The sequence below is a fragment of the Danaus plexippus genome, assembly GCF_018135715.1.
Source record: "Danaus plexippus chromosome 29 unlocalized genomic scaffold, MEX_DaPlex mxdp_36, whole genome shotgun sequence".
Taxonomy (NCBI): domain Eukaryota; kingdom Metazoa; phylum Arthropoda; class Insecta; order Lepidoptera; family Nymphalidae; genus Danaus; species Danaus plexippus.
The window spans coordinates 49208-65099 of NW_026869857.1; the positions used below are offsets into that span (position 1 = coordinate 49208).

The 15892-nt window shown below is 42.5% G+C and overlaps 2 protein-coding genes across 4 annotated transcripts; one reads left to right on the forward strand and one right to left on the reverse strand.

Annotated features, from left to right (window-relative positions):
• Positions 1-1239: 1239 nt before the first annotated feature.
• Positions 1240-5830, forward strand: LOC116776898 (uncharacterized). Of its 2 annotated transcripts, none has more exons than XM_061529024.1 (10): positions 1240-1926; positions 2265-2342; positions 3178-3243; positions 3952-4060; positions 4341-4433; positions 4522-4676; positions 4916-4973; positions 5142-5212; positions 5419-5514; positions 5691-5830. In XM_061529024.1, the coding sequence occupies exons 1-10, from the start codon at positions 1921-1923 to the stop codon at positions 5763-5765; spliced, it is 807 nt and encodes a 268-aa protein (XP_061385008.1). In that variant the 5' UTR covers positions 1240-1920; the 3' UTR covers positions 5766-5830. The 2 variants fall into 2 exon arrangements, with proteins under 2 accessions (XP_061385008.1, XP_061385007.1); XM_061529023.1 differs by having other exon boundaries at positions 1242-1926; positions 5410-5514.
• A 279-nt stretch (positions 5831-6109) lies between these two features.
• On the reverse strand, positions 6110-15027 carry LOC116776916 (synaptic vesicular amine transporter). Of its 2 annotated transcripts, none has more exons than XM_032670217.2 (13): positions 14908-15027; positions 13446-13589; positions 10428-10565; positions 10137-10275; positions 9919-9977; positions 9588-9709; positions 9225-9369; positions 9039-9140; positions 8729-8863; positions 8364-8455; positions 8115-8298; positions 7725-7858; positions 6110-7535 (listed from the first exon to the last, which is right to left on the reverse strand). In XM_032670217.2, the coding sequence occupies exons 2-13, from the start codon at positions 13564-13566 to the stop codon at positions 7470-7472; spliced, it is 1437 nt and encodes a 478-aa protein (XP_032526108.2). In that variant the 5' UTR covers positions 13567-13589; positions 14908-15027; the 3' UTR covers positions 6110-7469. The 2 variants fall into 2 exon arrangements, with proteins under 2 accessions (XP_032526108.2, XP_032526109.2); XM_032670218.2 differs by having other exon boundaries at positions 13446-13586; positions 14908-15026.
• Positions 15028-15892: the final 865 nt, after the last annotated feature.

Genomic DNA, 15892 nt, shown 5'->3' on the forward strand with positions numbered 1-15892 from the left:
AGTTGATATACTGAAGAGTTCAAACTACTAACAGCTGGGCCGCGACACGACAGTGGATAGCCAGGACAGTGTCCGCGTAACAAGAAATAAAATCACATCTGTCAACTGTCCCTTAAAATCCTGAGTACTATTATTATAACTATAAGAAACATTAATAAAATGCGTAAATCATAAATAGTCCATTGAATTTCGTTTTAATTATTTTAGTGTAGCTCCATCCTCACGAAAAGTAAGTTGCGAGGATACATCCTTAGCAGTGCGTGCGCTGGTCGCCGTCAGCTCAGACCAGCAGACGTTGACAGTCTCTTGTAGTTCACGGTCCTTAGAAAGTCAGCAATCCATGCAACCAGACCAGGGGATATCAGACGAATAGAACGCTTAGCGATAAGGCCAGACACCAGCGGCACGAGGAGCTGCGGGAGCTTTACCATCGTTCTCTACAACTGCCTCCCATAAATGTGTAACGTGTTCCAGAGGAGTCCCAGGATTGTAAGTCACAGAGAAGATGATTGTCTTGTGTGTGAAGTGAGAGGTAATGATGTGGGATCATAATAGTCACACCTCGACACAGTCGACACCTCTTATGTGGATGTCCATGGGCGACTTTCACTTACCCCGGTACAGGCCGTCGGCTCGTTGCGGCTTTGGGACATAAAAAAAATAATCTGGCAGCGTGTTGGTAAGCTTCAAAGGGTTACCCTCTAAACAGAGGCGGTGTTACCGCGCCGACAACTGTTGCGCACATATTCTCGAACTAATGTCTGAAATAACTTTTGGGGTTTGGAGGTTCATGTAAAGACTTCACAGAGTTCTGAACACTGAACATATTAGTGACGAGGATCTGTTTGATGAAGAGGCGGCAGCCATTTAACCAGGTGGTGATAGATGTTGTCAAGAAGTGAAATTCGGGTTAAAAGAGAAATTAGTAGTGTTGCTTTCTCCTCGGCCAATGTGGAAGACTGACAGAAGTTTGTTCCGACTGTAGGTGACGGAGGACGGGCAGCAGGCTCCTGTGAAGACGTCAGGAGCAACACGACCCGACCTGGCGGGTGGTGAGCGTGGCGGCGGAAGATGTTGAAGCTCACATTTAGTTCTTAAACTCGCTATAAGTTTTTATGTAATTTTAAATGACAGTTTTTATGAATACGTCTCAGGCTTACGGCGCTCTGAAGGTGACCGAGGTCTTGAATGTCCGAAAAAATTGATAATAGAAACCTTCAGGCGCTGTTCTCAAATATAGTTTATCACCTAATAGTCTTCCTTTTTCCTTTTGAGCTACAAATAATAAGAAAGGTTTCAAGGAAGTACTGAGAGATGTCGTCGCGTCCCAAGTCATTACCAACTTTTTAGAGGATGTTTTAACGTTTATACTTGATTATTCCTTCCTCTGTCAGGACTGACTCACTCTTTACACACTGATGTATCACAACTGCAGCTGTCCGTCGAAACTGATAAGTAATACTATACACGATATCTGATTTATAATTGTATCGAAAAATACACACCAGGCGACCTCGAGCCGGTTCACAGGATATCAAATAGTTTTGGTTCTCGACTTACGGCTCGTCGACATATATATGATGTTATACCTGCAAGGATACAACCAGCGATGCTGTGTAAGACCGACTAATGAAGAGTCACCCATTACAAGCTTGAGGACAACGAATACGACAGATCGCTACGAGCGATGATTAATGAAATCTATTGCGGATACTTTTTCGCGAAGTGAGGTCTATTTTTTCTAGAACAAACGATAATTACTGAACATTTCGCGATCGTAAGTATCGGCGGCGACCCGCGGCCGGCGGCGGCGGGTGTAGCGGGCCGGCGACCGGTCGGGTCGCGGTCTACTTGACTCCGGAGGTTTATATATACAAGTCGCTCGTGAGGACTCCGCAGTACCAGCGGTCGGTGCACACCATGAAGGTAAGGCAACACTTATAATACACACGAAAATACTTTATTATGCCCAGAATATTCCCGCAAAAGACCAGATCGCATTAGTTCCGAGACTTTGAAAATCGGGATCACAGGTCGGGGCGAGAGGTAGTGAATGTTGTGATGGTACGAGAGGATACGGGAAGTACCATAAGTTACTGAAAAACTCGCAGATTAATGTTGAGATAACAGACATCCTGAATATTGAATAATTATTGACATTTATCGCGTTCTATGAACAATAAGATTAAAAAAATTCGGCGAGAACTGGGTGTAGGGTCACGCTGTGACGGTCGGAGCTTGTGTTGAACAATTTACGTTTTCAGTTACTATACATATGCTGTGCCGTGGTGGCGGCCGCCAGCGCGGAGGACGGCTACTACGCGCCGCAGACATTCAAACAAGTGAGTCGTAGAAAACAGATTCTCACGAAGAAAGCTGATAGCTGACATAAACAAATACATTACATAAGTGAAGAGTCCTTTCGTGTCGGTCGACTGAAGCGTGACGACACGACACTACTTACGACACCAGCTCCAATACTTACCGAGTTTCGTCACTCTTTGATCGACCCACATACAAACATACACACGGGCACATACATGAAAGTGAGTTTGTCGGATACTACGCGATCTTTATTGTTTTATATCTGCATAAACTGAACGTTTCTGTTTCTTTACAGCCACCGTGATCACAGACTAACACACATACATACATTCCCACTCAACTTCTCCTGCACAGTCGGTTAAAATACATTGTTTGTAAGCGAGCATTTTAACTAGCCCGCACCGCACGTCCTCCTTGAATGTCTTTGCTTCTTCTTTATCAATTATACAAAGAATTACAAAGATATATAATAAGAGGTACTGAAGCGACTTTAAATCTACTAAACATTAAATGAATATGAAAATCGCAAATAATCAGTTAAGTTTACTTTTGTTGAAGAAACAAGCTTTTACGTACATGTTGTACCTAACGCGATGTCGGAGTCGAGAGTAGTGAATGTGACAAAACATAATTTAATAAGAGATATTTTTATGGACCGTATCATATAATTCTTGATGTAAATCTAACGACAATGTGTTTAACGTGTGTTATAACAACTGTTACTCGGGCTAAGAACAAGTCGAACAGAAATCCCTTAAAGGGACTCAACAACCTTAAAGTCCTAAGAATCGGTTTCTCATAAACTAAATTGTAGCCAGTATACGAGTGTAATGTATGTGTGTTTGGTTACAGCAGGTATCTCAAGACATGTTCTCGCCAATCGACATGCCGTGGGCTTCGTCACAGAGGTCCAACATTGTAAGCAAACATCAAACGTAAATAATTCAAGAGTGAAATAGAATAACGTTGCTACGACAAAAGTTGAGGCGATCTTTAGTAATACTTAAGTTATAATAAACACGAACAGGAGTCAAACCTGGGACTAGTGTGACGCGTTCTAGACGCTTTGCTTTGCTGAAGATAATGTGTAAGGTTTACCTTGAGGAGTGGCTGGTTCACACACGCGGCGTCTGTAGTGGGGTTTACAACACAGTCCAGTTACAATATTTAGCCATTTCTAACCACAGGTGTATAAACTTTGTCAAAGTCGTTTTAGTTAGCGGACCGAGCGTTGAGATTGATTACACGGAGTGTTTATCGGCATCGTCACCAGGTGAATGACGGGACGGATCTGAAGTTAAGAAGTCTCGTAGAACAAAAAATGTTGAGGGTAGATGTGATTGTGTAGGAATAGATAAATATTTTTAGTAATCAAATATATCAAAACCTAACAGTGGTATACTTTGAACGCCTGACAAAAATACAAACATTAAATAAAAGATACACATCATAAAAATGACACTCACGTATTAAGACTCAATAGACGGTTGTTGGTTTACAGAGTTTATCTCGTTTCGTTGAATCGTAACCACTTGTAAAATTTTGATTAATATTTGTCTCTGAGACTACACTTTTATGATCGTCCTGATCCTGATCTTAACCTTGGAGGTTTCTCTCATTCATCAGATAGGTTATAACCAGAAGGCGCCCTTCACACCGGCGGAGGACGTCCTGCCGCAGGGCTCCTCTCAGGGCTCGCAGTGGAAGGCGCAGCCCTACGACGACTATGGCAGAGGTAGGAACACACGAGGAACGACCGACTGCATCAGACTTAAAGTTAACTGAAGCGGACAGCCGCAGCAAAGTCATAAAAAAATAAACAAGAAGTATTTTTAAACATATTAAATCACATCTCTAGTAATTGGTCTATAAGATAGTTAATATAAACTGAGTAACGTTCACTTCTATCGAAAGTGTCTTCCGTATGGGAGCGGCAGTTTAAGAGAAAACTACCTAAAAACACTGGTATGATTTGTTAGAAGTTGTATTTAAATTAATTAATTATTTTTTGTTAGAACAAGTAGGCCAGGAGGACTGGCGCGCCCCTTACGGCAACAACAAGGAGAGGCAGGCCACTATCCTGCATCACAAACAATCTCTTAGCTCCGGTAAGTCAGCAGACAGCTCACACAGATCTTTACATCTCAAGTTGGTGTAAAAGTATTTCTTTATACTAATCCTGAACTCGTGTCCAAGAGGGAGCCTTCCGCTTTGAATACGCGTCCGACTCGGGTCTGGAGGCTGGCGAGGTGATCTCCCCGGACGGGTCGAGGGTCGGAGCCTACCAGTACAAGGACCCCGCTGGACAACTCGTTAAACTCAAGTATCGCGCTGGGAAGGAGGGATTTCAGGTACTATAGACAAACAGACAAACAGACATGCGTCATACACTGTACTGTAAACAGTAGCAACGCAGTCCACGTGTTGTGTGAAGCTCACAATCAGTCTTATCGAATGATTTCATTGAGCTTCGCGACTTCTTCACCTCTAGTTGTCTATATTTTTAACAATGCTGCTAACAGAGAGACACACAAAGTATTCTCGTCGGGCTCCCGTGCATGTTCATATATTTTATATTTTCATCCCACAGATCCTTGAAGGCAGTCACGTCCCGAAGAGTCCAGAGCCTGTAGCACCTCCAACACAAGGTGAGCTGACACACACTCGACTAGTTAACCAATAATAATAAAGACTTTTTTCACAATTAATCTTAACCGTTTTGTCAAAAAAGAGACAATCACACATATAACATCTTCTCAGAAGAGCGAACAAAAAATATTGTTGTTCTTCTAAATGTTATAACTCTCCTTCATCAGGAAGCTACTACCCGGACCCGTACCAGCAGCAGCAGCATTACCAGCAGGAGCAGAGTCCCGACTGGAGACAGGTCAGGGATTAGTAAACTCATTAAAATATTAACATGAAACAAAAAGGAATTGGCGTCGGCTTCACCTCACTGGGCGACAGAAATACGACCTGGGTGGCGGAAATATTGGAAATGTTCTGGACTAGAGTCCACATGACACAGCATCAGAGTAGACTGTCTCTTGTCTTATTAAATCAATGCCTGTGTGGTCCCCGCAGGTCCCGCAGGTCCCGCAGGTCCCCCAGGCCCCGCAGGCAGCCGCGGTGCCTCCTCCTCAGTACTACAACCAGAACTGGAAGACAGACGGACGGAGCGACGGACATGTATGAATATATATACATTAACGTTGGTCATGTTAGTGGAGAGGAAAGGTTCCTAGCAGTTATAAGTGTATGCAATCGCCGTTAGGGTTCTTTGACTCCTCTGTAGCCTTAGTTTTTTGGATTATAAGTAAAACTGAGACATTAACTCATAATATATGTGATCGTTTTGATTCCAGTACAATGAACTCGAAGAGCAGAACCGAGGCCCGCACTCGTTCGGCACGGGATACGCGTTCGCCTTCAAGGGCTGAAACGGAAATCAAGAGACGCGTCTTCAAGGAGACGCGTTGACGAGTCTGAGAAGCTCACAATAAACAAGATTACTTACACTTGTATTTTATTGTTTTTATATATTAATGTGACGACGCTCTTTTATAGAGATTTAAATTTGTCTCGTAACTGCCTGAGAATGGACAGTTCTTCAGTAAACAGTAGATTATTGAATGAGGGAAATGAAGTCTGTCACACATTCACGATGTAATGGAAGATACGAGTATATCTTAACTAATTTTTTGTAAAATTTCAAGAAAAAAAAGTAATTGGATTATTAAAAACTATTCTAAGCACGATTGATACGAAAAATGAAACACTCATATAGTTCATATACCCACGTTTTATTAAAACAACACAACTCACAGACGGTTCAGAGCAACCGATGAGCTCACAGAACTAACGAAGGATTATATTAACGTATATATAAAGGAGAAGCGATCGCGAGCGAGGCTCTTAGACTATAAATAATTTATTTATTACTATCATACACTTTGAGTAGACCTTACACTACACAAACAAGTCTCAGGACCCAATCCCAGCTACTGACTCAGAACTCATCGAATATGAATGATCGTGGAGAACGTGCACGTCCTCAGGGCCGGCGCTCTCTACACCTTATTCCTAGTTGGAAGTAGCCGTGATTATATTTTCTCCTTAGTAATCTACGAATATGAATATTTATCTGATAGAATATAGTAAGCGTATATTTATATTAACACGATGAGATCTACACGAAACACTCGTTCAATATATCTATAGAGTGTAGAGCGAGTGAGCTAAAGATTAGTATAAGAATATACGAGACAAAGACCAACACACGCCGGCGCCGAGCGGCTCCCGGGACCGGGCACGCAGCCATACGTGTCCGGCTGGAGGCGCCTCGAGGATGCTGTGAGGTGGGCGGCGACCGTCTGTGTGACGAGCGTCACTAGTATCAGATGTACTGCACGTATCATAGTGTGTCCAAACCATTGAAAGTCAGCTAAGAGTTGACCGAGCGTCGACGACCGAGGCGAGCGACTTCAGCTGTCCAGTGTATGTTGATCTTTCACTTAAACTATTTGAGTATACCTCGTCTACGTGATTAGTAAATATATTATTAAACGGAGTAAACTCGTCTTAAGAGATCTCAGAGCTCCGGCCGCTGGGCGCTCCGTCGTTCATATTCGACGAGGCTTCAGTGGACGCGACGCGAGAGGCGTCTCGACAGTAAACAAGACAACGTTAATATAGAGTCGTTGTCAGTTAATATAAAAAATAGTTTGTAAAATACGAAAAAGATACTTTATTGTCGAAATCAAACAACGGACACCGTGTTGTCGGTCGCTTTCAAACAAATGTATATAAAAAAAATGAGTATTTCCACACGAAAGCCCCGCTGACCTCCGCTCTGATAGAGCGGTCACCGAGCGGCGGTTCATGATAAATTGGTCGTTATAACTACCTTAGTATAAGTCCGCTACAGGGACGTCGCTACAGTATATGGAAACGTTATGTATTATATATGTTTAGTAAATATGCTCTCGACCTCACTATGAGTATGTATATATATATTTTTGGATTTTTTTTTTGATTTTTTGATTTTTTTAAATATTAAGCGTTATATTTCTTATCTATAAAGAGTCGGGCGGGTCTCGGATGCTGGATATCTCCTATTCTTCGTTTATCTTCTTTCATCTTCTCTATTCTTCCTCCTCGTTCTGGTAGCTCACGTAACGGACTGATGACTTCTCGCTGATGATCAAACTCTGAAATGAGAGCGACTTGCTGAAGGTTACATCCCATGGAAGAGGAAGCGAGGTTGGTGGAGAGGAACTATATGATCCTATGAGAAAGATGCGATAAGATAAGGTCTCCAGAAGAGAATAAGAGACGCTTATGTTGGTTGAGACAGACTGCTGGCGGGTTGGGATGTGATGTCATTTCTCAGCTCTCACCTGCTGCTCGTCCCTGGCGGGCGGAGCGCGCAGCATCAGCAGACACGGCGCGTAGCAGAAGTTCAGTAGAGCGATGATCACCAGCATCCACTCGAAGCCGATGCTGTTCACAAGCGCGCCGGAGAACGCGGGGCCTAGAGAACACACGTCAACACTAGGCTGTTCCCGCGACTTCAATATAATAGAACACTTTCATGACGATTCCTTGAAGAACTCAAGGGAATTCCTTAATTAATTCTTTATTAAGATGGAAAGTTTCATTATAATCAGTCCAGTAGTTTTTGCGTGAGAGATCTAAATTCCTCACAGATTCACATTTACAATAGCGATGCCAGTGAAGGGACCACTGGTCTGTGTCGTCTGTATAAAACATGAGTCGTTCTCCCTCACCGACGGCGTATCCGAGACAGAAGGCTGTATCTCCGATGGCGTACACGGAGCCGTACACGGCGGCGTGGCGGATGTCCACCAGGAAGCCCAGCTCCGGCATCATGGAGGAGTCCACCATGCCGATAGCGAACCCCAGGCCCGCGTTAGGGATGATGAGGTGCTCCAGCTTACGGGCCATTGGAATCTAAACAGACTCGGGTTAAGGACAGATCGTGATGGAGGATAGTTGTGGTCGCACGCTGAACTCACCAGGATCAAACAGATGCCGATGATGATGAGCCCGGAGCAGGCCGCGAGCCAGCGACCCATCTTGTGACCGAGGGGACCAAATAAGTTTGTACCTACAAACAGACCAGACATTGGAGATAGATCTATTAAGTCTCTCCATCACCGGGACCCCCTTATTAAAAACGACGACAAAACAAGACTATTTGACAGACTTTTCGTCTGCCGTAGTCACGGTTGCTGAAAGGTGATCGAAACGTTGGGAGTATAGAGTTTTTTAAAATAATTAAAAAAAGCGAAGTAAAATCTGAAAAATAGGAATTTAAATTCAATCAATTAAGCCATTAGGCTTGATACTGGACCTCACACACACACGGCTGCTTCCTTACCGATGAGGTAGCAGATGCTAGCCGGCAGGAAGGCGACCCCCTGCTGCCAGCGCCGCGCCTGCATCGTGTCCGCCATCCAGATAGGAAGACTCGGCTCCAACATCGCGATACCCACGTTGGCGAATGTGATAGCACCTGGAGAGGAAAATATATTATGAAAACACCAGCACTACAGACATAACTTCATCAGATGCTGAAAGACTTAAGACTAAACTTTGGATTCCTAAACAATACTATTTTCGACCTTTGTTCTATGACGAGAGGAGTTTTAAAGACTTGCTAGAGACTATCAATGAATGCGAGTACTAACCAGCGGCGACTAAGATGTAAGGATCCGTGACGAGTGCCTTCAGAGAAGGCGGGTCGCTCTCCTGACGAACCACTCCCGGCTGTAGGATCATCAGCTGCAGCACTGGGGAGCGGGACACAAGCATTACAACGGCTCCTCAATTGACTTGAACATTTCTCAAGTTAATTTGTTTCTTTCCACACTTACATCCGTCGCCCAGGGCCAGGGCGGACAGCATCAGGAAAGGCGCAGTTTTTCCAACGAACTCATACATGAGTCCTCCGAACGGTGGCCCTATAAGCACTCCCAGCGCGAGTCCTCCCAGGGCGATGCCCATCGCGTTCCCTCTTTCCTAAATTTTACAAAAACATTCTCAATATCCACACGTTTATAAAATGCGAAGTAATTTACTGTTCTTTAAGTAAATAGTCCACAAGTAGACCTTTATTAAATTTTCATTTGAAAAGAAAGTTTTTAAATGTGAAAAATTGTACTTTCAGCCGACCTCACGTGTCTGCTGGATGTCCAGGTGCTAGCTGTACGAGTGTAAGTGTATGTTAGTGATATAACCTTATCATCCGGATATCTCTCCGCCAACATCCCCATGCCGCTGACGGAGGAGCACGACGACCCCACACCCTGGAGCGCGCGGGCCACGAACAGCACCGAGTACGACCGACCGAACGCGAAAACTGACAAGAGAGATGGACCCTTGAGCTACAGACGAGATAGTGTGACGGAAACAGGAGAAGATTTAAAAATATTAATAACTGACTGACTCGACACACTGAGACCGACATAGATCAGTCAGTAAATAACCTGAGAGGCGCTTAGAAATCATAGGTTTGAATGTTGTTAAGTAGGCGACGTGATTACTTAAGTTCATTCAATCAATACTCACTAAGAGTTGACAGGAACATCAGGACGAAGCCACTGAACATCGGGATGCTGTAACCAATTCTGCAACAAATAATACGACGCTTGACTCGCTCCTTGAATAAGAAAGAGTGCTTCTGTTCCACAAGGACTGGGTCTTTACATCAAATCTAATAATTCAGATATTTTGGGTCACTACTGGTTGTGTTCAATATATCTAGACCCCCCGTCTCCTACTGATACCTGTGTGTGAGAGGTCCCACGAACGGGTTGGCGAGGAGTTGGACGATGGCCTTGCTGGCGAACAACACCCCCACGGCCACCGTCTCGTGGATCAGCTCCCGGTGACGCTCCTCGCGCTCAGCCGTCAGGTTCATATGAACTACGGAGACGTATACAAGAAACGGAATATAATCTGTGCTGGCTTAGTCATAGTGGGTGGTAATAACCTGCAGTAAATTAAATTCATTCTAACTCGATGATGAAGGTTGAAGAGAAATGTCCATGCAGGATACTGAGGTATACTAGACTCACCATGGACGCCTTCCTCAGAGGGTGTGTTGTTGAGACAGGGACAGTAGGGCGCGGGGGTAGTCGTGAGGTCCTCCAGAGACACGGACAGAGGCGCGTCGGGGTGACGGATGTCGTACAAGAACTCGGGGATGATGGGAACTGCTCAGAGAGAGACAACGTGTGACGATAATGATAGCTGTACGAGAAGAAACCTCTCAGCATGCCATGGATACACCGCGCGGATGCCGGGTCCATGGAGAGGAGCTTCAACAGTGCCTGACTTGCGAGCCAGGTGTAGGTTTAAGGCCCCTATCTAGCGTGTGTAACGCTCACGAACAAGAAACATTACGAAAACAGTAAAATAAATAGGAAAGTTCCACAAACGTGTACATACGTGAATGGAGTGTGTATAAACGCGTGCATCATATATATAGAGATGTCCCTGTGATCTCTGTGAGTGAGACGCTGCACCTTCCGCCATCTTCTCTTTGGCGGTCATTTTTATTTTAATATAACTCACTTCAACTCATTAGTAGTAATCTCTGATTGTTATTATATCAACAAGTGATGTTCAAGGTACACGTAACGAGTCCGTCACCGGCGAGCGTGTGTATACGAGCTATATACATGTGTATTCGCGCAGCGTTACTCGCATTTAACGACGTATTCAAATCCTTGGCTCCCTTCATAGGGTCGTAAAGTGAGTCAAACGACGCGCCACGGCTTTTGTTGAAACTTCTAACGTTACTTAAAAAACATTTTATTCGACACTAAAGTCACACATCTCGCCCTCCTTCACGTGCCACTGTTTGTTGCCGAGCAGAAAGTAATCGGAGCTAGTGAGCTGTTCCGCGCGATACATCTATTGTGTTCCAAGCCTTCATTCAACTTAAATAATCTTAATTCCGTATATTTTTTATTTAATACTCTAATATATTTAGTTAATTCCATCAACTATGTCAGCCGTCCCCTTCACAACACTACGTCACAGCTAACAACGAGCCCTCTACAGTCGGCTAGCTGTCAGCGACAGTCGCGAGGTCGCGGCTACACACACACTACACTCACGATATTAACGTACACTTTATAACCAGAATAAAAAATAAATTAATTAAAAGTTATCTTTAATTATTCCGCTGTGTTAGAATTTTATAATAAATTATTAATGTAGGCGCGTCCGTCCGTCACTCGCGATGAAAGAACAAGAGGACTTTCTCGTGAATTTTGTTTAAAGCAAAATAAATCAGTAGCGGAGAGGAGTAAATGAAAGTTAACAGCAGAATAATTAAGTTAGAAGAATAGCTGAATGAGATAAACTAAGTTATCAACAATGTTACAGCCAGCAGACGTATATCGTACGTCGTACGTCGTATAGTACTGTGACGATGGATTGATCGAAGCTTCTCTGTACATTCAGAGAGAATTACTTCTGTCTCTGAACGAGATGTGCCAGATATGATGAGACTTAATAAAGTAATTAGATTGTGTCGAGGAGATGACGCCTCCGGGCTAGAGATGGGCGCTGTGTCGAAAGAACCTGAAAAACATCGACTAAAACAAACGGGATCTACAATAAAACAATATTCTTACGATGATTCAAGAATTAATTTAGTTTAAAGCCTGTTCGTGTCCTGAACTCTCCGAGGCGCGATGGGAATCCTCGACTTTAAAGTGTCGATAAACCGGAGCACATCACTAGAACGGTTGATGAAAACTCTAAGTGAGTTTTAAGTTGGAGAGACGGGAAATTGGGCTTCGAGCAAAATCGTTTAGAGACGGACGAATCATACATACTATATATATACTATGAAGTAAAATATTACATAAATAAGATATTATAGCGACTAAATCTTTTACAAAACGGTCTAATTATTGAGAGACCTCTTTAAACAATATATCATCTCATCTCATCTCATCTCACATTCAGACGTAACAGTAGAAAACACTTAGTCATCAAGAGATCTATCTACAATAAATTACCCGAAAACTTGTAAATGACAATCTCCAAAACGAGTCAAACCTCACGACTCATGAGAGATAGGAGGAGACGGGGAACAGCGTTAGTCTTGACGGGACGAGAGATGAATGCTCTGTATATATTTATATTATACCAACATTAAAAGAATTAAAACTCCTTTGAACAACTCGTTTGATTGAAGCTCAAAGTCGTGTAGTAAAGTTGAAATCTGTTCAAAGAGATATTAAACTAACAAAGACTTCAGACAGCTAAAAGTTGAATATTCCTCACAGAGAGATGCTGGAGATATTTAAGGAGAAGTAAAAAAGATTTTTATAAACAGGACCATAAGTTAATGTGCCGGAGGGTAGGTGCGAGGCGCGCGGCGGAGATATCGCGCTCGGACCTCGCCATGAATAATGTAACTACTCAGGGGATTGGGGTCCGTGACGCGAGGTCTGTTGCTCCTCACATGATTCATTCATGAGCTCATACATTACCGTCGCCTCCCGACTCCTCTCGCATCTCATCTGACGCACAACATACATCTTTATATGTGAAAACTCCTTCCAATCGAAGGCCTCGTCTCATTCTACCGAGTATCGGTGAAGCTATCAGAGGTCACAATGAGCTGAATCTGTTTTGTGATCTCTTCTCTTATTAATTTTGTTATAGATTATATAAACAGAGGTCAAGCGAGTCCCGTCCAGAAGCGTGCGAGTGCTGAGTTCTCTCTCCTCTCCGTGGTATGTGTGGAGGGCTTAAAGCTAACTAATACTCATTATTTCTTCAACTAATCTCTTAATAAATTATTCCTAATGATGATATTGTGGAAGTCTCCAAGACCCAGGAACAGCTCGTTGATCTAAGCATACTCCACCAGTCCTCAGGACTTGGAGTATAAAATTGGTTCACGCCCTTCTAAGATTTGACATATTCTGTAGTCCCATGTCCAGGAAGTTCTCTCAAAAGTTATAATTATTATACTTAGTCTTAGAGTCACTTAAAACTCATATTAACGAGTGACCTAATGAGTGCATGAGATAGTTGGTTGGTAGGTGGTGGGTGCTAGGTTAACTCACCGACGGTGGTGAGCAGCATGTTGTCGAGCAGCAGAGCGATCGCTACGATGATCAGCACCAGCTTCCTGGACTCCCGACACGCCGCCACCCGGGCCCTGAGCCCGTCGGAGGACCAACCCATGGCGGGGGATGAGAGACGGCCTACTGGAATAAGCGATGCGTTAGGCCTGACGCGAAACATGTTGGTTGAATTACGAGTAATTAATAATGATAGGAGTTCAATGCAAATAGATAATGCTTAATTAAAATTCTTCAGACACGATAGCCGAGTACGTGAGGCAGCCGGGCGGGCGCATGTCCGCGGTCGCAGAGTCAAATCTCGTGTGATAATATTTTTTTAATATTGTACTATCTATTTAGATTTTAATTCAAGCTTAATCTAGATTTTTAATCGCAAACAAATCCATAACTTGAAAGTCTCTCGCCGACGAGTTATTGATTGAGATTGAACGACTCATCTCGCGGTCGGAGGCTGTGGTCAAAATTCATTGTAAAGAAAGTCGGGAATGATGTCATTAACAAAGAGAGGACGGGATTGAGGGAGCCTTAGAAATAGGATGGTATTAAAAAAGATGTGTAGGAGCGGCAGGACCGGCTGGACCGGGACTGATGAGGTTTATACGAACGAACGGAAAAGAAAGGAATAAATTACATGATGGATACTGTTCATTATATTATAAGAGAAGGCTGCGCTTATATTAAACAAAAATCTCCAAAAGTAAGACAATTAATTTGTCAATTTATAAGTTATATATATATAAGGAATAAAAGGAAATGTGGAACTGAAAGCCTTTGAATGTTCGCTAGACTCGTAGACCGAGACCGTTCGTAGACTCAAAGCCTCGAATATAAACGGTCTGTGAAAGCGGTCAAGGGTCACTCAAACACTTATCACCATCGACCGCAGAGAGCTCTCGCCCTTTATTAAAAACTTTACATATTTTATTGCGTTTTATAATTAATTCAGTTTGCTCTGTTCAAATTAAATAAAAGAGATTTAAACGAATCCATTTCATTAATTGAAAATAACAAAAAATGTAGAGATTTTTAATTTTATATAAAACAATTACTCTGAGTGTTGGCCCACCACACGACTCTGCTCGTGTGCGGTGGGTTATATTTTATATTAGGACATCTTGTGTGAGAACAAACAATGAGTATTTTTCTCATTGTTATTTTCTTTGAGGGGACTTTTCTCCTTTTCCCCTGTCGCCCGTATTTCTCAAACTCACTGTATTTTATTTTAATATTCAAATACATTTTGTTTTGAGTCGGTTAAAACAAGCGTGCTCTGTAATTATTATACTCTATTTGTTTAAGAAATTACTACGAATAAATTTTTTAATCTTTCAAAGATAGTTGAGGGTAGTTATATATACATACGAGTATATTTTTATTAAAGAACGAAAAAAATACAGTATATATGTATTGAAATATATTCAATTATATTATAATTGCTTACCTTAAACGATGTCTCCCATTCTAATAAAAATATATATAATTATAGTTATAATATATACAAAAGGACGTCTGTGCTCCTCGGCGAGCGAGGGTCGACTGACTCCGCCGCGCTCCGACACCGACAGGAACTCAAATTGTGATGTCGAATGCGACCAGAACTACTAGACCCCTCATATATACCCCAGAGGGCCCGCCGTGGAACACTCGACACACGGGAGTGGGGGAGGCGGGGGATCTTCAGCCATTGGTTGAATCTCCACATACACAACACGGCGCAAACTAAATAATGCTCTACGATGTTAAGCATAAAGTTGATTTTCTATCGTGTATATAAAATAATAGTTAAAATGGAATCATTCGAGCGACTTTGGCTTCCATTACGATGTGATAAGGTGCACTCTTGTATGAGGTGGACGTTGAAAGCTACAGGTCTTCGATAAGTTCCCGCTGAAAGTGCGTCTAACGCTCCTGAAGTAGACGGTGACTTCTGACATTTCGTGACGGAATATTATTAAAACTTTGAATGGACATAGAAATATAAAAAAGACACAGAATCATACAATGAAATAGACACTAATACTGAGAAAGTCGATTACGACGAATTACAGTTGAATGAGTTGGTAAAGTTAAATACTCTTTTAAGTATTTTTGTTCATTTTGAATTCCTTAAAACTAAACTGTTACTTATTATTGGCGTATTTCGTATGAGAAACAAATCAAAGGTAACGTTTTTCAAACTTTATAAAACACACATCGGATACTAACATGAAGATGTTAAAAACTGAATACCATATTTATTAAAATTTCAGATTTAAATAATGGACGGTCAGCTGAGTGTCGGCTGTCTCCATTGTTACAAACAGCTGTAATGCGACATGCGATAGATGATCCAAAAGTACTAAGACGATGTAACGAAAGTTTCATTTTATGATCGAACATAAAAGGCAAAGTAATCAAATAATCTGGTCTTTTATAGTATTTTAAGT